This window comes from Pelmatolapia mariae, linkage group LG23, assembly GCF_036321145.2.
Source record: "Pelmatolapia mariae isolate MD_Pm_ZW linkage group LG23, Pm_UMD_F_2, whole genome shotgun sequence".
NCBI classification, from domain to species: domain Eukaryota; kingdom Metazoa; phylum Chordata; class Actinopteri; order Cichliformes; family Cichlidae; genus Pelmatolapia; species Pelmatolapia mariae.
In genome coordinates, this window is record NC_086246.1 from 10,443,204 (window position 1) to 10,465,302 (window position 22,099).

The 22,099-nt window shown below is 39.0% G+C and overlaps 2 protein-coding genes across 3 annotated transcripts in view; one reads left to right on the forward strand and one right to left on the reverse strand.

Moving 5' to 3' along the window:
- The window catches only part of LOC135932102 (retinol dehydrogenase 7-like), a 46,926-nt gene that overhangs the window by 5,555 nt on the left and 19,272 nt on the right, over positions 1-22,099 (forward strand). The window lies entirely within an intron of this gene.
- Positions 433-20,136, reverse strand: LOC134620109 (bile salt export pump-like). 2 transcript variants are annotated; one of them, XM_063466051.1, is made up of 28 exons: positions 20,058-20,136; positions 19,903-19,921; positions 19,231-19,260; positions 19,099-19,150; positions 18,700-19,004; positions 18,472-18,559; positions 15,413-15,546; positions 15,172-15,343; positions 14,822-14,946; positions 14,559-14,733; positions 14,207-14,320; positions 14,006-14,116; positions 13,794-13,919; positions 13,145-13,348; positions 12,889-13,059; positions 12,485-12,686; positions 12,281-12,350; positions 11,756-11,858; positions 11,394-11,561; positions 8,426-8,530; positions 7,968-8,129; positions 7,208-7,411; positions 6,352-6,593; positions 5,607-5,763; positions 5,286-5,483; positions 3,573-3,779; positions 1,137-1,283; positions 433-674 (listed from the first exon to the last, which is right to left on the reverse strand). In XM_063466051.1, exons 1-28 carry the CDS (start codon positions 20,134-20,136, stop codon positions 474-476), a joined length of 4,071 nt encoding a protein of 1,356 aa, XP_063322121.1. In that variant the 3' UTR covers positions 433-473. The 2 variants fall into 2 exon arrangements, with proteins under 2 accessions (XP_063322121.1, XP_063322122.1); XM_063466052.1 differs by having other exon boundaries at positions 12,281-12,322; positions 12,481-12,686.

Here is a 22,099-nt window from a genome sequence, read left to right on the forward strand (position 1 = left end):
TTAGGCAACTTTACTTTACCAGACAGGTTCTTTTCAAGTCCTGTTGAATATCTTGTTTCAACAGACCTGGCCTGGGCGGGGTTAGTGATAATGAACTCAGCTATACAAAAAAATGAGGTTAATCTCATTTAGACCCAGTTGGGTTTGCATTGATTTTTTTCTCTTAATAAATAAAATGATTTAAAAACTGAATTTTGTATTTACTCTGATTACACTGATTAGTCTGACCTTTGTCTAATAATAACACTTGTTTAAATTGAAAAATTGAAAAAAAAAAACTGTGACAAATAAGAAATCCGGGCAAATACTTTTTTACCTCTTAAAAGACTCCTTTCACAAAAATAAATACTGTAGAAGTAAACAGCTAAGCCAACCACTTCTTACGTCTTTTCTACATACTTTATTATTTAAAGTATGGCATCAAGTCCTCACTTCTCTTGACATTACAGCAGTAACAATGTTTCCCTGAGCGGTTAGCTGATCGGTGCTCCTGTTGTAACCAGCTTGTAATAGGCTCCCTTCAGGGCCATGAGCTGGTCGTGTGTTCCTTTCTCGATCACAATGCCTCTGGACATGACGGCAATGATGTCAGAGTTCTGGATGGTAGAGAGGCGATGGGCAATGACGATGCAGGTCCGTCCCTGTCTGGCTTTGTCCAGGGCTTCTTGCACAGTCTGTCACGGGACACATGAATTAGTGCTCACAAAGACACACACACATACATAGTCAGGAGCCATGATCAATTCTCTCACGTAGCAGACACGCAAGCCTCACAATTATAGCAATTTCACAATCATGGGTTGATTACTATCATTAGAATGTTCCAGAGGATCAGTACACTGCAGAGGCCTCTGCTCCTCAGCGTGGTTCAGCTATTTGAGCTGGAAAAGCTACAGCACAGGCCGAACTGACTGTATTCATCTTAAAAAGGCTCTACTGGAGGGTTGGTATGAACTGTAAGCTGTTGGTGATAATAATAGAGATGATGAATGGTAGTGATGTTAATGATAATAATAATTAAGTGCCTGCTCTCTTTGCTCTGTGTGCCCGGAGAATATCAAGCAGCTGCACTACGCTGTGATGTTGAGTTTGTGGACTCAGCAAATGGAAGCTGTTCAGAGTTCAGCGAAGCATACCTTCTCGCTCTCGGTGTCCAGGGCGGAGGTAGCCTCGTCAAGGAGCAGGATCTTAGGGTCACGTATGATTGCCCTGGCGATGGCAATGCGCTGCTTCTGACCACGAGATAACTGAGACCCCTGAGAGCCCACGTTGGTGTCGTATTTCTGAAGCACGGAGAGAGAACAAAATTTGCATCTATAGGCAATTTTTCAATACAACACCTAAAATAAGTAGACACTGAAAACGACATAAACAAACAATGAGAGTAAGCAGAAAACATCAGTAGTTAGTGATGCTTTTTTTTTTTTAATTCTCCAAACATAGCTCAGCTGTTATGTCACGTACATAACACTTGATTACAAACTTCCATCTTGCATAAAAATTATTTTTGTGCAATCGCAGAAACAGCTATCTACTGCTGATAACACAATATGAGCTCTTTCCAAGAGTTCTATAAGTGAAAGCTCCCCGAACCCAGAGTGCTGTTAAAGCTGAGTGTATGTGAAACTCAGCCAGGAAGCCACATTTTCCATTTCAACAACTAACAAAAACACTGATGAGCAGTCAGGCTTTTGTAGCATTGTAGCCACCATTTCTACCTGTACCTGTTTCAGTAGAATCGCTGTGGGAACAGCATTTTTCTGTCAACCTTCCTGTCAAATTAAACACTAAAGGAGAAATCTCGTGTGTGTCCTCATTAAAACTGGGATTTGTGAGGGTGTGTGGGCATTTAGCAAAGCAATTGTCATTGTTAACTTGAAGTTGTGTCAGTTAAGTCCAGAAACGTAAAGGACATTGGCATCACATTGGAACATCCCAGACTTGACTATTAACAGCTTCCTGTTAAATTGAGAGTGGAACTTACAATACTTCTCCTCACATACAAAATCTTGAATAATAAGGCTCCATAGTACCAGAGCACTTACTTGTGGTTCCTTTCATGCCTCTCTACTGTGGGACCAGCTCCCAGTCTGGACTTGGAAGACAGGCACTTCTTGTACTTTTAAGATTAGGCTGGGCTGGATCAGGTAACTCTGAACCATCCCTTGCAATGACCTTAGACTGCCGGGGGGCTTTCCTTATCTCTTTTCACTCTCTGTGTGTCTATACGCCACTTTATTAAAATATTGGCAATTATAGTTTGCTTTTTGCCCTGTATTGCTGTGCTCTCTTCTCTTTAACATCAACCTCAAGCAGTTATGGTGGATGGCCACATCTCCCTGAACCTGGTTCTGCTGGAGGTTTTTCCGCTCCACTGTCGCCAAGTGCTTGCTCACAGGGAGTCATTTGATTGTTGGGATTCTTTCTAATATTATTTACCTTATAATATAAATGACACGACTATTGTTGTGAATTGGAACTATATAAATTAAGCTGAATTGAGCTGTGATTTACATATTTGCTTAAGAAATGAAAGATTGTTGGTTCAGTTCAAGCAGGAAGGGCGTCTGTTATAAACATCCAAAATCAAAGTTGATGTTATCAAATGTGTTGACTATCTGTAACAAGGGAGCAGTTGCATGTTGCGTTTTTAATACTAATTGTTTACTTTATTGTTGTCGGTAAATCCCACAAAATACCCAAAGGGTCCTTAATTGCCAGAAACAATTAAGTTAGATGGCTGTGTTAATAATGTCTGGGGGGTTTTTTCATGTTGCCTTATAATAAAACATCTCCCTCTGCTGGTCCTGCAGCTTAATGCAACTTACTGCAACTTTTGCATGCATGTCCATTTCACATGGTGTGCTGACGTGTCTATTACTCGCTTTGCCTTGATACTGGGTTGGATTCTGAGCTCATGAACAACTGTTTGTTTTCAGAGATAAGCTGGTCCACACAGGACAGTCACTACAAACATATGATTTATACCTGTCTCTGTTTGCCTTTCTATAAAAGTCAGCGATTAATGGTGAAGCTTCTTCGGCTAGTCTTGGAAGAATGGGGTATAAATGACACATTAATGGCTTACAGAATAAATTATTGAACCTAAGCCTTATAATGTGAAAACTAATGGATTTTACAAGGAACTTTGACATTTGGCATCTAAAGAGTAGGCAAAAGTTAGGGATGCATAATGGTAAAATTCAGGGCTGAAAAGGTATTTAAAACAATCATTTAGATAAGTAATAGCTGATGACTGACTGACTGTAATCAAACCCAAGCTGCCCATTGTTCATCTCTACTAAAAGCACAAGTGAATGTCCATATTAATGTGGACTAATCACATTTCAACATGCCTATCAACATGTTAGAACAAGTATTATAATGAAGAAGAAAGTAGGAGGACACTGCAACCTGTGCACTTGATCATCACTCAGTGCATAGAGTCCTTTTACCTTTCCTGATTGACTACATGTTGCCAGCCTGTTTACTGCTCAAACAGTAAACTTTATTTAATTTTGTCTCTTTTTGAATCCCAGCCACAAGCACCATATACAAACTATTTATCGTACCTCAGGAAGGGCCATAACAAAGTCATGAAGCTGGGCCTTCTTTGCGGCAGAGATGACCTCATTCATGCTGATTTCTCGCAAGTTGTCGCCATACTTAATGTTCTCTGCGATGCTGCAGTCAAACAGGATGGGCTCCTGGGACACGATGCCAATCTTGGAACGCAGGAAAGACACGTTGACGCGAGTGGTGTCATGGCCATCAATCAGCTGCAGGAAGTAATTGATTTTTCCATTAGTACAAAGCAATGTAATAATCAAAAGACTAGAAATACAATCCAGTTAATGAGCCATCAAACTGCTATCTGAACTGTAATTTCTCTCATAACTATACAGAGGTGATCGTGTCCTTTTAAAATCTCAGACAGAGAATCTGGACTATGTGTTTCCAAACCACTTCCAGCTCAATTAGGGCCATTTGAATCCTGGCATGAATATCTTCCTGGCATAAAATCAAAACCATCATCCTGGGTAGAGTGCTCCATTTTTTAAAATACAGCACAGAGTCAGCAAGAATGTCTGACTGAAAGATGAAGTGACATGAAATACTTCCACCACCGTGCTCACTGAATGTCCAGCAATTATTCTTTGACTGAGACAAATTACAAGTTTCACTTTCATAGTGACATCAAAGTATAAATGAGCCTCATGAGAAAAAAGATGAAAGCAGAGACTATATACGCAGTGTGACTCATTCATTCCAAAATGAGATATCTGACATTTCCAAAAAGGTCAGCAACTGCTGTGACAGTATAATATTGGCAGTTTTAAGTCAGAACTCTCCATTTTGTGCAGAGTCAGATTTTTTAAGGCTACAGTACGTGTATAAAGCTGCACGTTTTTTTTTTATCTTGTATTGTCACTGACATTGTGAAAATACAGTTCTTTTCAAATGATGAGCAGTACTTGTACGCATGGAAAACTGAATTTCAATTTCAATTAAATTCAATTGTTCCATTTTGTAGATTGTTGGTTACTTTGGTTTTATATCAAATGAAAATTTAAAAAGTAACTTGTAACAGCATATATTTTTTAAGTTAAAGTAGCATAGAGTGGACTAGTGTCACTTTTTAAAGGATTGCTACTCTACAATGAAACTACATATGGTAATAATTCATCAAAAAAAAGAGTTGTGGTAAAATACAAAGCAAAACAAGAAAAAGAAAAATGCTGCAAAAACACTGTAATACTGTAACCTTTACAACAGCAAGTCAAATGAAAAGTCTATACTTTAGTATATGGTTTATTATACTTTAGTAAATAATTTTCTGCATCCTTAAAAAGACAGGAGCCAATTCAGTTCATGAAAAAAAAGCAGGTAAAGCAGACTTTCACTAAAGGCAGCTAGCTTAGCAGATCTCAGTAGATGCAAATTTTAAGAGAATTTCTACCTTAGTGCTTTCTATCTATCTTTCTCTAGCATTGTTCTGCCGCAAACATTTACACTTCGATGAACGCATCAGAGAGCAACTTGGGGTTCAGTATCTTGCCCAGTCGAGCAGACTGGAGCAGCCAGGTATCAAACCACCATCCTTCCAATTAGTAGATGACCTACTCTACATGCTGAGCTACAGCCACCTCAATAATAAAATAAAAGCTCTAAGATACTATTGGTATCTCAATTTTTTTTACAATATGAGCCATTCATAACATACTCATTTGGTTTACATATTGAGCCTGTTGCGTATTAAGCCTGTTGTATTTTGTCTCTCTTACCACTTTGCCGTGGTTGGGATCATAAAACCTCTCCAGCAGCTGTACACTAGTGCTCTTCCCACAGCCACTGCTGCCCACAAAGGCCAGTGTCTGGCCAGGTTTCACTGAAACATTCAGCCCATTCAGGACTTGGATGTCTGGCCTGGAGGGGTAGGTGAACTTGCAGTCAATGAACTCAATGTTCCCTTGGAAGTTATCCTGAAAACAAAGCAGAGTGAGGGTCAGAGAGGATAAAAACACATAAAAAAAAAGACATTCACCCACATTTCTTACACCCTCAAAGTGCATGGTACGTCACACATAACTTATGCACCACCTTACCCATTTTTCTCCTTTGTCATTGTAGACACTGATCTGAGGCGCGCGGTCTAGTAGCTGGAAAAAACGTGCTGCTGAGATCTTGGCTTTGGCATAGTCAGGTGTGTAAGAGGAGGCTCTGCCGAGGGCTGTGCCACTGGTGACAATGGCTGAAATTACCCTGTAAGAGACAGCAAAAGCACAAATAGACCCCAGCAACAATGAAAGCCCACTGTACTGCACCATGACGTGGGAACGTGGAAATACAACCTACACACATATGCACACGATACACATTGGTCAAGTGTGGTAAGAATTTTTCACTCATCATGGGCAGTAACATTATGGTAACTTTGGACTTAAATTACCCCTTTGAATTGTTCTTCCTCCAAGATGCATATTTCATGACTTTAACGAAACAATCTTTTTTGCTGTTTTTTTAACAACTCAATTGTTGTTCACAATTATATACAAGTTTGAAATTATACATACAGGCTCAAATTTATACTTACACCCCCACTAATTGTAGGCTAAATGTACCTTAGCAAGTTTCACTTTGACCATATGCTTTTGGGAGCCATCAACAAGTTTATGCACAATTTACAAGAAAAAAAATCTACAAAGTTGTCTCAAGTATGTGTTTTGGGGGACCTTTAAAAAAAGATGTCCTTATTACAAATAATTTTTAACCCTTTACTGAAGTTATCTTTTTAGGATGATGCAGACTAGTATTAGACATATACATCATATACATTGACTTGACTCTCACCTGAACACTAAACTGAAATGGAGCCCTTCCTTTTGCACCAAATAACCTCCAAACCTGTAGGAGGCTGAGTTTGTCAAGAAAATTATGCACTGGGAAAAACCATAGCAAGCTCCATATATATTCGCCTTCTTCAGGGCTGCTTGATACGGCGCGTCCAGCTGGGCCTCATACATCTCCACAAAGGTCTTCTCCTTCCCCAAGCCAGCGATGGTGCGAATGTTGTTCAGAGCTTCACCAGAAATCTGCGCATAAAGGACTAGAGTAAAGTCTAAAGCAAGCCTAGTTCTTGTGTGCTTTAATGTGCAAAGGAGAAAAGGATGTAGATAACGTAGCTGCTCTTTCTTATCTATGTCCTGTTTTTTGCAGCTACAGTTATCTAGTTTCCGCCCTAAGGTATCATTAAATTTACATCGAATCCACTTTACTTAAATGGGTTGGGCTTACTGCATTAGGATAATTCACATAGCATAAAGAAAGTTTGTAGTCCACTTTTTACTGTGAACTTTTCAGCCCACTGTATTCTCCTAAAATTTTATCAGTAGTTCCCTTTAGCATCCTGACTGCATTTTGAACATGGCTGGCCCCTACACCATTGGAGCCTGATAGTATTAACTGAAAACTTCACTCCCCAAATTACAGGAACAAAAAAATTATTAAATTGAACCCTGGACCCCGATAAATGTTCAGCTGCAGGTTTTTGCAGGGATGAAACCTGCAGCCTAAAACTGTAGTTAGGGACTGTAATGATGCATTTTACTTGTCATTCTATATCTGAATAATGCACTTGTACCATTTTCAGACTGGAGGATGACGTAAACTGATATGAAATGCAAGTAAAATATGTATCATATCTGACCTGTCCAGCAGCTTCCATGGCTTCCTTGTCCTGTTTGGCGAAACCTGTGAGCATTGAAGCCTGGAAGCCACTTGACAGAGCAATGAACGGCAGGAAGCAAAGGATCAGCAGTGTGAGCTTCCAGCTGAAGTAGAAGGAAATGATAAGTGCAACGCCAATGTTTGCCAGAGAGTTGACGATCATGCCGATCTGTGAGCCCGTAGCCTTGGAGGAAGAGAGCAATGGTGTCACTTGACTCAGACTTCTGGTGATTGTCCACATGGACTGAACAAAATTTTAATACATATAAGATTCTATAAACAACAAACAAACTATTACAAAATTATTTTCAGTTGTTTATTCTCAAACTTGCTAGAATTAAGAAACGTGCAATTTAGGCTAAAATTGTGATTTAAAAAGAAAAGACATAAACTACATAAACGATAGAAATTACATTGTAAGCTGAATATGACTTTTTAGAATTTATTGAAACGTGTAAAAAGAAACAGAAAGCTCAGCAGCTTAAGCAAGAGTTCCAGTGATACCAGTGATATCAAGGAATGAAGAGCTGATAGCCCATTTTAGGCTAAACTAAAGCTAAAACTATAAATAATCTTATCAGAAACAATGTGTGACATCACAGCATATCCATCTTTTATACTGTCTTTAGTTTCAGCATCCAGGTAGCTGATTTAATTATAAGCATAACTTTATAGCCCAATATACATGAACATGTACTTTATTTGTTTTTTTGTTTTTTTAAATTAAAGCTATAACTCACTCCTTGCACTTGTGAGGCATCAGTGGCCAGACGTGTGGTCAGAGCTCCTGGACTGTTCCTGTGATCATCAAACCATCCAACCTCTTGGCCCAGCATGGCTTGGAAGCCAAGCCGACGTAACCTGCGGGTCAGCAGTTCTCCAGACTTAGAGAAGGCGTAACCCTGGAGACACACGCACACCCAAAATATTAAATCCAAAACACTTCCACAGTGATTTCATACCGAATGTGATCTACTGAATGAGTAACCTCAAAAAAAAAGGTTTCCCACTCCTAAACTGAGTATAAAGAACCGCCTTTGCTTTGCAGGATGTAAGGAAATGTTTTCCTTCAGCAGAAGGCATTTATTTACCAAAATAAACAGGTCTCTTATGACCTTCCTTCAACCTTGACCACCAGCAGGTGTTAAGGCTGCAAAGAAGCACTAAAGAAATCAGTATTGCAAGCAAACTACTCTACCTGCAGCAACTGGGTGAAGAAAGAGACAATGCCAACCACAACAAAGAACAGGCAGATGCTGTTGATCTCCTTCCTCTGAGCCACAGGATCTTGTACTGAGAAAGTCTAAAACACATACAGGCATTTAAAAAGTGCTTTTAAATAAATGAAGAATTTCATAGACTTATTTGATTTGATTTGATTTCAGCACACAGTGTCACTGTACTTAAAAAAATCTGATGATGGTTTTACAGGACCTCAAGGGTGGGATAGCACGAAACATTTACACTGGAAAATATTTAGTGGGTATTAAAATTCATTTTAATAAGTCAGCAAACTAACGGCAAACCAAAGTGACAGGGCTAGAGTTTTTAAAGCTGTCATGTGATTAAACTCAGAGTCATAGAATAAAGGGCTGTTTGAATATTGGGGTTTGAGTGATTAGTAAGACTAGGAAAATGCTATATAAAAGCCATTCCATTATACTAGCCAGCTAACATATCCTTTACACAGATAATGTATTGGTCACTGCTGCTAATTAGAATGAAATGTGACCATTCTATTGATCGGGCTGCCTACTGCGTGTAATTCAAGATGATCATCTGTGGCATCCAAGTGAAAACGATCAAAGATTTTCAACTAACTTTCAAGCTGTTTGCTTTGTCACATATTCATAACACAAGATAGTTATTTTGCAAAATGAATATCACAGTTCACTGTCAAACTATCAATTTAAACCAGTCGTTTGTCAAAGTCTTCTAATTTGAAGTAAGAGCTTGAGTCTCATGTACAGTTTTACATGACTTTATAGCCAGATTTCATGTGCATATGTCAGTGTCATAAAAAAGATAAGAGACACACAAATCTAAGAGTGCTTAACACACTAACTCACACATGTCCAGCTGTCATTTACACTAGAGTAAAAATAGGACGGTATTATCCTTGTGACCGGGAATCAGGGCTGGACTGGGACAAAAAAATCAGCCCGGGCATTTTGACTAGTGACCAGCCCACCATGGTATTGTGGGAAAAGCCATAAAGCCTTTACAATAAACTTAAACCTACACCATCCTCCCTATTCTGGTATTCTAAACAGTACTTAGCAAAAATATAAAACAACCTAATTTATAATTACATATACCTAACTAATAGGGTTGCCAACTTCCAGCAAAAAAAGAAAAGAAAAAAAATAGGGAACCACTCACCCACCCTCTGCCTCAAGACGATTAATTGACAAAACCGATTTTAATTTAATGCACGTATAAAAAAAATGCACAGAAATCTATCATTTTTCTCCAGTAATTAAATAGATTCAACATCTTTCTTCAACAGAATTGCAGACTGCAAAGATGGCACTTTAACAAAGGAAAGAATACTATAACTTACTAGGGTATATACTAGACTTAATATTTACTGAATACAATAATGGATTTCTATACATTTTACATCAGATGAAAACTTTGGTTGTAAGATTCAGATAATTATTTATTAAAAGCTAGACATTTTAAATGAGAATAAGAAAGAAAAGTATTTCTTTGTGCCCCCCTTTCCCTGTTAATGCCCTACCTGGCCCCCTGGCAAAACTTTGCTAGACCCGCCCCTGCACCAGTTACCAGCTGTCAGCTACTTAGAAAAGGATCCTGGTGTTATTTGTCTCTCAGAAACAGTTCATAGCTTCCTTTCAACTCATTCATGTCACCTAAAAGGTAAACCTGTTTCTTCATCACCTGTTCAGCTCTGATGATTCAGTAAGGACATCTCCTGGTTTCATCTTCATGTTTCCCTCTCACCAGATAACCAAACCGATATCATGATCAGCAGTTTTTACAGCTGTGGCTCCAGCAAACATCAGCTGATACTAGAAATTAATATTAAATAAATTCTAACAACAGCTGCTGTTGTTTAGCGCGACCTCCGTCGGTTTCCTCTTTCTGGCGCAGAGAGAAAAGCCAATCAGCTGATCATTGATCAGTTTCATGATTGAATTAGCAACTTTCTAGCTGAAGTAGTACGGGACAAATCGCGTTCCTTTTCACCTCAATTTTAAAGTCCGACCTCCTCGGCTGTAATTGGTCCAGCCCAGAGTCGATCATGACCAACTGGCCAATCCACCACCATTCATTTATACCGTTAAAAAAAAGAAAAGAAATAAAACCCCATCGGCCCATAAAAACGAAAAATCACGAGCAGCCCACCGGGCAAATGCCCGGTATGCCAGTCTAGCCCTGCCTGGAATAAACAGTGGTTTCCTGGGGACTTCTGGGTATTTTACAGGAAAAGAGAAACACATTATATAGGAAGGAATTTTAAGTATATTATAGGATTAAAAAAAGGGCAACTGAATAATTAAAAATCCATCATTCACATCAACATAATGAATATTAAATAACAATTTTTAAAAATTGTTATTTAACAATTAAAATTAAAAAAAAATGTTGTTTATTCTATTGTACCTAATGTTAATTATTTGTAGGTAAATATAATTACATTGTATTTTTTTTTAATGCACTGAAGTTTATGCACTTAGTTGCAGGTCATATTATTTCGTGCATGGGAGCATACATTGCTCTATATATCTTTCAGCAATGGTGATTCCTTTCCAGCAGCACTAGTGCACCTCCAAACCATAAGAGATGAAGGACACAGTTTGGCAATAATAGATTTAACTGAATTACATCTAACTGCTAGCTTGGTGATTGTGCAACCATTTTGCCACTTCTGTTCTGTTCTTCCTGTGGAAAATGTCAGTGCTAGAAATTCACAATATTATTGAGTGAATTATATGAGGTTGACATAAATGCTTTCCTGACCTAAACTGTATGCAGAACAATATGAAGGGAACACTGCATTTTCAGCTTCTGGTGCGACTATATGTTGACTGCTGCTTTTGCCCCTCGTTTGATTTGTACATCTGGTTTGGTCCAAAACTTAATGCCTACATTCTACAAGCTTTCAGATTCAGATTCAAAACATGAGACTTGAACCTCACCGCCAGGATTTGACTGAACAGCAGAGAGTAGACGGGGTTGACCCCTCCATTTACTGCAGCCCCAATGGATCCAAAAAGCATATATGGCCACTCAGGTGCGTTGTACTTTAGGATCCTGGCAGCTGAAGCAGGTTCCACAAGTTCATCGTCCTCTTCTAGGAATGCATTCTGAGCATAAATATATAAAGTTATATTACGCAGGAGCACTATAATAATATAATGTTTAAGCATGGATTGAAAAAACTACAAATACAAACAAGTAGTTTTATACTCCACTGGTTTGTAACTTTTGTTGGCTGTTTGTTGGCAAACTCTTCATACATAAAAGAAACACAAACCCACTCACACCCACACATGCACACCTTGTAGTTATCTGGTTGAGATATAGAAATGTCTCCAGTTGGAACTGAGGCTTCTGGGATCAGGTTTGACAACTGGGACCTGGACCGCTGGCGGATGGAGGCTCTGCAAAGAATTAATTAGTTAATTACAGAAAAAAAAAGAGTAATGCACATTGTAGGTTACTGAATATTGTAGGTACTCGAGTTTGTGAGTGGTGCTGCTATTGTGGCACTGATTACTGGATGCTTGTATTGGGGTGACAGAGTACCTCTAGCCTCCTCTACTGTCGTAGCTGTTGTATAGTGGCTCTGGATGATAGTGTCAGCTAAATGTTCCAAATGTCAGATTAAATGCAAAAGGGTAATTAAGAAAATTAAGGTGCCAGTTTTTGCACTGACAAAAGTCAATTTCAGCTACAAAATGACTACTATAATAATCCTATTTAGATGCACAGTCAGGCCCAAGAAAATGGATAAAAACTCAACCAAGAAAATGAGCAAATGTGATGAAGAGAAGGAGTGATTGGGAATGAGTTTGTGTAATACCTCAAACTGTCACGGTAACTGCCTGCTCTAGATAGCTTTAGTCTCTCGGGCTCGTCTTCATGGTCGGCCACTAAGAAATAAGAAATCCAATAAAAGGAGATGGTCACATTCACTAGATTCTTGTAATTTCTACATGCATAAGTCTTTCAAAACATTTAGATTGAAGCAGAGTGGATTTCGTCATTCCCAAAGGGCTGGACCTACTTTGCCGAGCCTTTTCATTCAGAGCCTTGTCTCCTTGGCTCTGCAGGGTGACAAGAGTGAAGTAGACACCCTTCCTCTCCAGAAGTTCATTGTGTTTTCCCCTCTCTACAGCCCGGCCGTGCTCAAAGCCCACAATCACATCAGCGTTCTTTATGGTGGACAGACGATGAGCAATAGAGATAGTTGTGCGGCCCAATCGTACCTGTGAGGAAGTTTAAAATACTTAAATACTTACTTATATTTGATCATTTCTTCTTCATTCCCAAAACAGAGGCTGAAAATTTTAGTTTTGTCAGTATTTGGCCCTTGTAGTGACGGTGGCAGCCATTTTTTTAAGAAGTCTTACAAATTTTGAACCTTTCGATATTAAATATCTAATTTAGTCATAGATGAGCCAGACATACTTTATCCAAAGCTTCTTGAACTACAGCTTCACTCTCGTTATCAAGAGCTGAGGTGGCCATGTCCAGCAGCAGGATACGAGGGTTCCTGACCAGCGCTCGTGCTATAGCAATCCTCTGTTTCTGCCCTCCGCTCATCTGGCCTCCACCCTCCCCGACCAAGGTGTCAAATTTCTATCAAGGAATGAAAAAAGTTGTCAGCCAGTGCTTAAACGTTGTGATCACCTATAAATCTTAAAAGCCTATTGCTCATCTGCACCTGTGGCAGGTCCATGATGAAGTTGTACGCGTTGGCCTCCTTTGCAGCAGTGATGATGTCCTTGTCAGAGACACCAGGGCGACCGTAGCGTATGTTCTCTGCAATGGTCGTGGCAAACAGCACAGGCTCCTGCTCCACTATACCGATCAGAGAACGCAGCCACTGGATGTTCAGCCCTCTGATGTCATGACCATCCAGGGTCACCTGAGATGGAGGCCACAGAGAGCAGGTGCTTGTGCTAAAATTGATGGATGATGCTATTAAAGCACTTTGCTGCTATAATGCATTTCCTTGTTTCTTTCTTTCTTTGCAACAATCCTAGTTTCAAATCATAGGGTTGTTAGTCTTATGGATGCCCTTCATCGGGCAATAACAGGCTATTTTCTACTCAAGAAGCTTAAAGAAATAAGACAGTGTGGGGTGTATGGGCCTGTAATTCCAGTAAAAGTGAAAAATGAGGCTGTTAGGATCCATTTGCTGAATAATGAAACGGATTATCGTGTACTTCCATCAGCCTTAGGGGATGGTTATTTTAAAAATAGCTAGAATAAAGCTTCAAAGGATGGAGGTGTGTATCCAGGTAATCATCACACTCTGATGAAAGAGTCTGATGAATGATGAACGTGACCGTTTGGAGCTTCACACCTACCATCCCCTCTTTAGGGTCATAAAAACGCTGGATGAGTTGAATGGCGGTGCTCTTCCCAGCTCCGCTTGACCCCACAAAGGCTGTGGTCTCCCCCGACTTCACCACAACATTGAGCTGGTCCAGGATCTTAGCAAAGACAGGACACTTTGTGACAAGATCCTGAAACCAGAACCATCTCAACTATGCATATGTGTGTAGATGTCTGTAAGTACCTTTACTTCAGGTCTGGATGGGTAGTGGAAGGTGACATTGTGAAATTCAATGTCCCCTTTGACCCTGTCGAGCTTATATCCAGCTTCAGATAAGCAGTCAATCTCTGGCTCCTGGTATCATTTTAAAAGGTGCAATGTTAAAAAAAAGGTCAATGGTTTTCTGTGGAAAGGCTTAAAAGATATCAAGTCAAGTCTTCTCACTCTGTCTATAGTCTCAAAGATTATAGTAGCAGCTCCACGACCTGACGCAAATGCCTCCAGACACGGAGAGGCTTGCCCCAAATTCATGGCTGCTATCAGAACCCCAAAGAACACCTGAAATAACATATAAAAGTCAGTATATTAGTACTCTTCAGTGTAACAAATCTGGATTTTGTCAAGAGTGATGAAAGGTTATTTTAAAGTGCCACTTTGTTGTTTTATCTTGCACTAATAAACACGTGTAAAGCAAAATAAATAGGGCAGAAAAGTCAAAAGGTTAAAAATTTAGATAAGCAGGATTAACCCGTTATTATAGGCTGCAATTCATATTTTGGCATAATATATGTGATACCTGCAGCAGTGTTCCTGGTGTGTATTCTTTAGTGTCCACAACCAGTGAGGAGCCATACCAGAAGGCCAAACCATAACAAAGGAAGATAACCAGCCACATAAAGCCAGTGAAAAAACCCACAATCAAACCCTTTCTAATGCCCCAGCGCTGAGCCGAGACCAGGTTCCTGTCGTACCTTTAGAAGAAAAGAAGAGTTCACTTGAGCTACCCTTAGAAGTACAAAGAAAATAACAAACATGCTGTACCTTTCTTGTATACCTCACCTTTGCACTTCCTTTTTCTCTCCTCCAAAAGCAGCCACAGTTCTGATAGAGGACAGGACCTCATCAGCTACAGACCCAGCTTTAGCATAGGCCTGCAGCTCCATCCCGGTTAGCTTAGCCACAAACTAGTTACAACAAAGTGATGCCAAGTTAATGGAGAGGAGAAGTGAAGCTGAAATGTAAAGTTAAATCAAGTCTTGACAAGTCAAGAGAGGTTTGTTCAACAAGACAGAAGAAATGAATTTGACAATTTACCCCCTGAGGTAAAGTTAATCAACCCCAACAAGAATAGTCAAAAAGCTGTTTTGTCATAAAATCAAGCTGGAATCTTAATATCAAACAAGTCTCACCAGAGCCATAAGACCCGCTCCGACACCAATCAGCGGACTTGCTGCGATGATGACAAGTGTTAACTTCCATCCTTTCACAAAGCCAACGCAAAAACCACACACAAAGGTGGTGAAACGCTGCACAAATATGGAAACTTGATCCGCAATGGCATCATTGATCTTGTTTATGTCACTAGAATAGAGATATAACAATTGTAATACAGATAAACCATAGTAGTCCATATCATCACGTTCTACTCACTCTGACATGCGAGTGTTGAGCTCCCCGACAGAGGTGCAGTCGAACCAGCCGATCTCCATCCTCATCACTTTGCTGAAGTACAATTTCCTGATGAGCCGAATCTGCTTGGCAGCAGCAGTCACCCACAGGGAGATCTGTCAGTTGTTAAAGAGAGGTTATTTTCACTTTTGTTAATTAGCAAATATAAAAGCAAGCAGGGCAGCAGGGTGTCATCAGGACCTGCACTCTTCCTCCTGACCTCGTTTTTGATTTATAAAAAGACAAATTACACCTGTGAAACAGCTAAAAGGGCACTTAACACATGAAAGGGCACTCATCGCTTAAGAGGTAGGTTAACACTAAGCATATGAAAAGATATGCACATTCCACATAGTCTTCTGATGCTCAGGAGGAGCATTGCTGAGAAAATAATCCAGATGGTTATTTTGCAATGTTGCGCAAAATTTCTTTTTATTTTTTTACTAACCAACAGAGTCATGTGATATTTCCTGAGCAGAAACCAAGGGCATATTTGGGATTTAAAAAGGACTGGAATATTTACATTTGCTCTCATTTGTTTGGTGTGTCAGAAGTGTTACCCTATCAGCAGTGACATTTATAAAAAAAAATAAAGTAAGGAAATAAAACAGGCATTAGTAGAACAGTGACTAATGATTTTCAAGCCATCTTATTTCTTAATTGCTGGAGGAAATCAAAGATGACCTGGGATCTTTTACTAGAAGAAGCTGCTCAAGGCCTGCACCAGACCTATTTGAAATCCTTCACTTTTTATCCTGTGCAGCTTTTCAAAAGGTAGAATGAGGCTTTTAGTAAACTCTCAATTTCCCCGGGTTTTTAGGTTCTATCATCACTTACAGCGATCTTCAGATTCAGGTTAGCCTGATCATGATAAATAACCTAGAAACCATAGACTGTTGCTCAAATTTCAGTGCTATGTAGCCTCCCAATACAACTTCTCTTTAGGTCATGCCATCTTTTATTTACTTTTCTTCCAGGAATGCACATTTCCCTAGTATTGTTCCAAATGTCCTTTTGGCAGTTAGGTTAGACATCCCTCCACTAACACCTACACTTCTAAAACAGAAAATGCCACAGGTCCAGGTTGTTACTTGTGGTGAACTGATGGACATAAAATAGCACTAATAGAATAGCCTCTTACTGTCATTGTACATGTACAAGCATAAGCATAAAGAAACAGCAGCACAGAGCAAGGAGAGACAGTGGAAAGCCACGTTAATAGATTAGACCTAGGCTCATCAGGTTTTCCTGATTGTGACTCTGGGGCAGGGGTGTCCAACTCCAGGCCTCAAGGGTCCTTGTCCTGCAGGTTTTGGATGTGTCCTTGATCCAACACAGCTAATTTCAATGGCTAAATTACCTCCTCAACATGTCTTGAAGTTCTCCTGGTAATGAACTAATCATTTGATTCAAGTGTGTTGACCCAGAGTGAGATCTAAAACCTGCAGGACACCGGCCCTGGAGGCCTGGATTTCCCCACCCCTGCTTTGGAAGATTGCATTGTTCGCTTTCAACTTACATCTTCACTTCTTTGGGACCATTCTAAATGGTTAGAATTATCACAATCTGTGTTGCAAATTCAGTGTTGGGGAGTAACGGAATACATGTACCGCCGTTACGTATTTAAAATACAAAATATAAGTAACTGTATTCTGTTACAGTTACCGTTTAAAAAGGTGGTATTTAGAATACAGTTACTTTGTTGAAATGAATGGATTACACGGCGGTATTTTCCTGTTTCATAAGGTTATGCCCTCTTTATTTTTCGTTTTCATGCTGGTGGAAACCCAAACAAAACACGCATTAAGAGGCTCAAATGTCTGTGTCTCAATCTCGCGGCCTATGTCAGCTCTACTTGCAGCCCGCATAATGGCGTGAAGAAATATTTAAAAAATTATTCACAAAAATAATTTAATATGAAGGCAATAGGCAGAGTGTTACAGGCATAGCTCTAAAGAATATAGCCTCATGGGCAGTGTGGTCTTTGTTGCAGGGAGAATGGACTGCCATACCCGTTATGTGTCTGTGAGCGAGGGAGAGAGAAAAAGTCGGAAAGTACGAGCTGTCACCGAGCAGAAACGGGAGCTGGAAGCATGTAAATATAATAATAACCACTGCAGCCAAGAACAGTGCCTGACGAGCCCAGTTGTAAGTAAGCTATTAAGACTCGACTGCACACTGTGTTCGTGTTTTCCTCCGAAACAATAAGTTCCGTTGCAGCAGCCTTTCAACGCCTCTCTCTGTCTCTCGCTAGCAAAGTTGAACCAGACAACAAAGTAAAGCTATTTTTCGGCTACGAGCCCGACACGGACCAAAACTTATTAGCCAGACGTCCCTTTACTGCGGTTCAGAGCCGCGGACCTGTTTTATATAAGCGCGGAATAGTTTTCTATACGAGATCGCTGCAAAAAGTGCACCTAATGTCCACCTTACTGTTACTCATTTTATATTAAGATTTAAAAATCTAGCTGGTATTGCTATGGCGAGTGACCTTCAGTAACAGTAATAAATCGCACAGCAATAGTACATTCATGTAGTTGTAAAAAGCATGATAATATATTAAGTAATCCAAAGTATTCAGAATACGTTACTCTCACTGAGTAACGTAACGGAATACGCTACAAAATACATTTTGGGGCATGTATTCTGTAATCTGTAGTGGAATACATTTTAAAAGTAAACTTCCCAACACTGTGCAAATTACAATCAATCATTACCTGTGTGTTGTGGTAAAAAATAAATAAATAACTGGAAATTAAAAGAACAATACAAATACATAACTACTGTGGCATCTATTAAAAAAAGTGTTTTACTGTTTTTTCAGCTTTTTGTAAAATAGTAAAATACAGGGATCATAATTTAGCATTAAAAATATCAATTTCATTAAAAGAAAAATTGTTTGGGGGGGGGGGGGTCAGGGCTGAGCTGATGATGGATGAGCTGATCTGAGTCAGAGTGCAGTTGATGGGTGTTTTTTTTTTAATGAGTAAAGGATGACTTATAACACGAGTTTGTTTATATTAAAATATTCAGTGACTAACCTGAAGGTATCCTAGCAAGAACACAGCTGCTCCAATCCCAACGTAATAGAAGGCAAACATCATCATTTCATATTCAATGTCAAGAAGCCTGTAAGTTAAGTCACACATATTATTCAAAAGTCACACATGAAGACTACAAAACACATAGAGATAACAATGCAGAAGTCACAGCTTGAACTATATTTCGTTTTGACAAATGAAATATTGTATTTCTCACAACCCACTTACCCACATGTTCTGTTCTCCAGCGGTACGAACATCTCGAGAGTTGAATTGAGAAGGCCGATATCTGACTGGTTTATGGGCGCTGACAAGTTGTACGCTGCAGTGTAGTTCTTTTTCCACTGAATGGTGTTGTTCACGCACTCCTTGCGGTCGTCACTCAGTTCTTGTAGCTCAATGTCGTACTCGATGAAGGTGTCAGTGAGCAGGCCGAACACCAGCAGCATGAGAGGCTGGGCTGAGCCATGCAGCAATGCGCACAAGCAACCCACCACCATCATCAGTATGTCTTTGCACGTGGCAAAGCGGAACTGGGCAGGTGCATCAACACAAAGCACACACTGGATTAGGTGGATCCAAATTGATAAAGGAGGGCAAGTTGCAAACAGTGTAAGGCATTTTTACCAGCTCAAAGAAGCCGACTCTAATGGCTGGTTGCTCTTCATTTTTCTGAGCTCTATTTAAAATAAAAGTCCAATGAGTTGATTATTTACTCAAGCGTGACAAAGCATTCAGAGCCTGCTGTTTGCTACTTACTTTTCACCCTTCTTGGAATGTGTAATTGTTCTGGAAAACAGGACAGTGAGTAATTAGACAAACAGATACTTGAGAAACACATTCATGCAGGGCTTATGACGAATTCATGAGTCTAATGTATTCATCAAGAAATGAACAAGTCATATCTTTATACTTAATGGGTCATCAATTGATGATTGCTTATCAACTCTCGCTATATTTATTGTACGATCTACTGTACAATATAAAGCGCCTATAGGCGACTGTTGTTGTGATTTGGTGCTGTATAAATAAAATTGAATTGAATTGAATATTTAAGCTTAACATAAGTAAATTTGAAATTAAATGATCTATTAAATATTCAGGAAGATCAAGACTTCATAAGAAGTGTCATTTAAAGAAAAATCAGATGATTAGATTATTATGTAAAACAGAGTACTTTTCTATCCCTTCAAACTTGTATTAACAAGGTTGCGATATACCAAACTTTCAAGTGATTGAGTTGAATCTAAAGACAGTGATGTGTTGAGCAAAAAGAACAGAAACTGTACTGATACAGTCTTTTTAAAATGCATTAAATTATTAGTTGATCCAGAAAAAAGTAATAAGACTGATAATGATTAAGACGTTTTACTTAGAAAATTCAGATATTTAAAAATTTCTCATGATCAATAAATAAAACATTAAACTTACATATATGAGCCAGTTGGTTCTGTAAGACAACAGATACATTATTTATATCTGTCATTGAAACTAATTTTTATAAAATGAAGTTTAACATAATTTTCATTGTTGATTATAACTCATTTTTCTAAATAAGTCCTCTACATTAAAAAATAGCACATTACCTTCATCTGAAACCTCATAGCTGTGGTTTTCCTGTCCTAGTTGTTTTATGCTTTGCAGTTTCACAGATCCCGTTGGCATGTTGAGTCATCTAGACAAAGAAAAGGAAAACAAAATTGAAATCCCACTAGTACTAGAGTACTTTTTTTTTTTGTTTTTGCACAGAGAATATCTTACAAATCTGTTATCCTATTTATCCTTGATTGAGGTGTATCATAAATTCAAGTCAGATTAAATTGGCAGTCCAGTATCCTAACATGAAGCTGTTTAATCCCCGGTGGTTGTCACAGCTTGCCACTTGCGAAGAAGCTGAAACACTGAATACCTTGGCAGCACTTCGCATGCTGTTATTGAACAGATTAGGCCTTTGTTGGAACAGGGGGTTGGATTGTTTTGTTAGAAGGTAAGTGACCTCTCGGTTTTTCGCTGCTGGAACGGCCAATGACCTTGCAAAAGCAAACCTTTTACTTGTAAAGGCCAACCACCATTTATCCTAGTCTAATGTCAAGCTGAATATTAGAATCCATAGCTTTTTAAACTGTGTACAGCTGTAGTAGGTTCTGGTTCTATCTCCATAAACTATCATAATCCTCTACCAATTATAATCATACTGTAATAAGTAGAAAATTATGGTAGGCCAATTTTAGCATTTTAATAAATGCAATACATATAAATACATATTAATGTGAGCCACCCCTCATTTCTTTATATGTTGCTTTAATGGACCCAGACAACACAAGAAAATGCTATGGGGCAGTTGTTGTATTTGAATATAAGAAACTTGCATATCCAACATGACTAATTTAAATTTCTCATCTAAACATAGTTTAGTCTTGCAATTTTCATATATTGTTTAAGGGCTTTCAGTCTCTTACAATAAATTATGCTTAAATCAAAGAAAGTGGTCATGTTTTCCCCGGAAGTTATGCCCATTGGAAAGGAGTTCTGCAGGAAAAATCGGCTGCACTGTTGCTTTGAAAACTTTACTGCAGTCTTGAGTTCTATACTTTGAAAAGCTAAAATACCAGTATGAAAAAGTGTAAATCCTTTGGGCTGGTTACAGAGCAACATGAAAGGAAAATGTAGGCTCCAGTTAGCTAACGTTAACCGATATCAAATGATGATGTGATAATCAAACACAAGGTGAGTTAAGATTGTTTGCACATTTTTAAACTTAAATTAACAGACCATTATAAACTTGCATCAGTATCTGCTGTAAGTGGTGTAAGTCTAAACAATTACATAGGATATAGGATTTCAAATTGATACCATCTATTAAAAATATTGAGTTTGTGACCTCAACCTCAAAGTCAGGGGTCAGAGGTCAATTTTTCTGGAAATCTTCTAAATGCAATCATTTGAGAAAGACGTCACCTAGGAACTGATGTCATAGCTGTGTCTACTAGAAGGCTGAGAGGTACCACTGGCCATCATCATTACTTTTATTCTTCTTCTAAAAACTGTCTGTTAGTATTATTATCTGTGTGGCTGCTCTGTCAGAAGTGCATCAGCAGTTACATTACCAGCAAATTGCCTCGCTATAAACATGCATGCTGACAGGATGACATAGTTTCTGCAGTCAGTAGCTATGGGAATGTACACAGACCGAAGATTCAGTGCAACAGTTATCCAAATGTTGTAGATCCTCTTTACAAGCCCCGAAAATAAAATAACATTAAATTAAATCAAGGACTTGAGTTTCCAGCTAATCTAAGCTCCATGCTACCTCTGTGTTCACTGTAGTTATGACCTGGCCATCTTTTTATTTTGTGGGACAGTAAACAGCATGCACAGCATTTAGAAAGCTGGATACTTCTTGCTGTACATCCTCCACATGTTACACACAGTGGCAGTGGTCGACCAGTAATAACAAAAATGAGTTCATTATAATAATAATCGTGCTAGTGACAGCTTTTTTGTTTAGTAGCAGTTTGTTTGTTTAGTATGACTTGGTATTTTGTATCTTTTCTAACGTCCCCAATACAAAGAACATTTAATTTTGTTGCTGTATAGATACCTGGTATTGATCCTGCCAAGCCATGTT

Coding starts and splice junctions, on each gene's coding strand:
- LOC134620109 (XM_063466051.1), bottom strand. CDS start 20,136: ATGCCAACGGGATCTGTGAAACTGCAAAGCATAAAACAACTAGGACAG. Junction 14,321..14,558: donor CACCAGGAACACTGCTGCAG/GTATCACATATA, acceptor ATGTTATTTCAG/GTGTTCTTTGGGGTTCTGAT. Junction 675..1,136: donor TGGACACCGAGAGCGAGAAG/GTATGCTTCGCT, acceptor GTCCCGTGACAG/ACTGTGCAAGAAGCCCTGGA.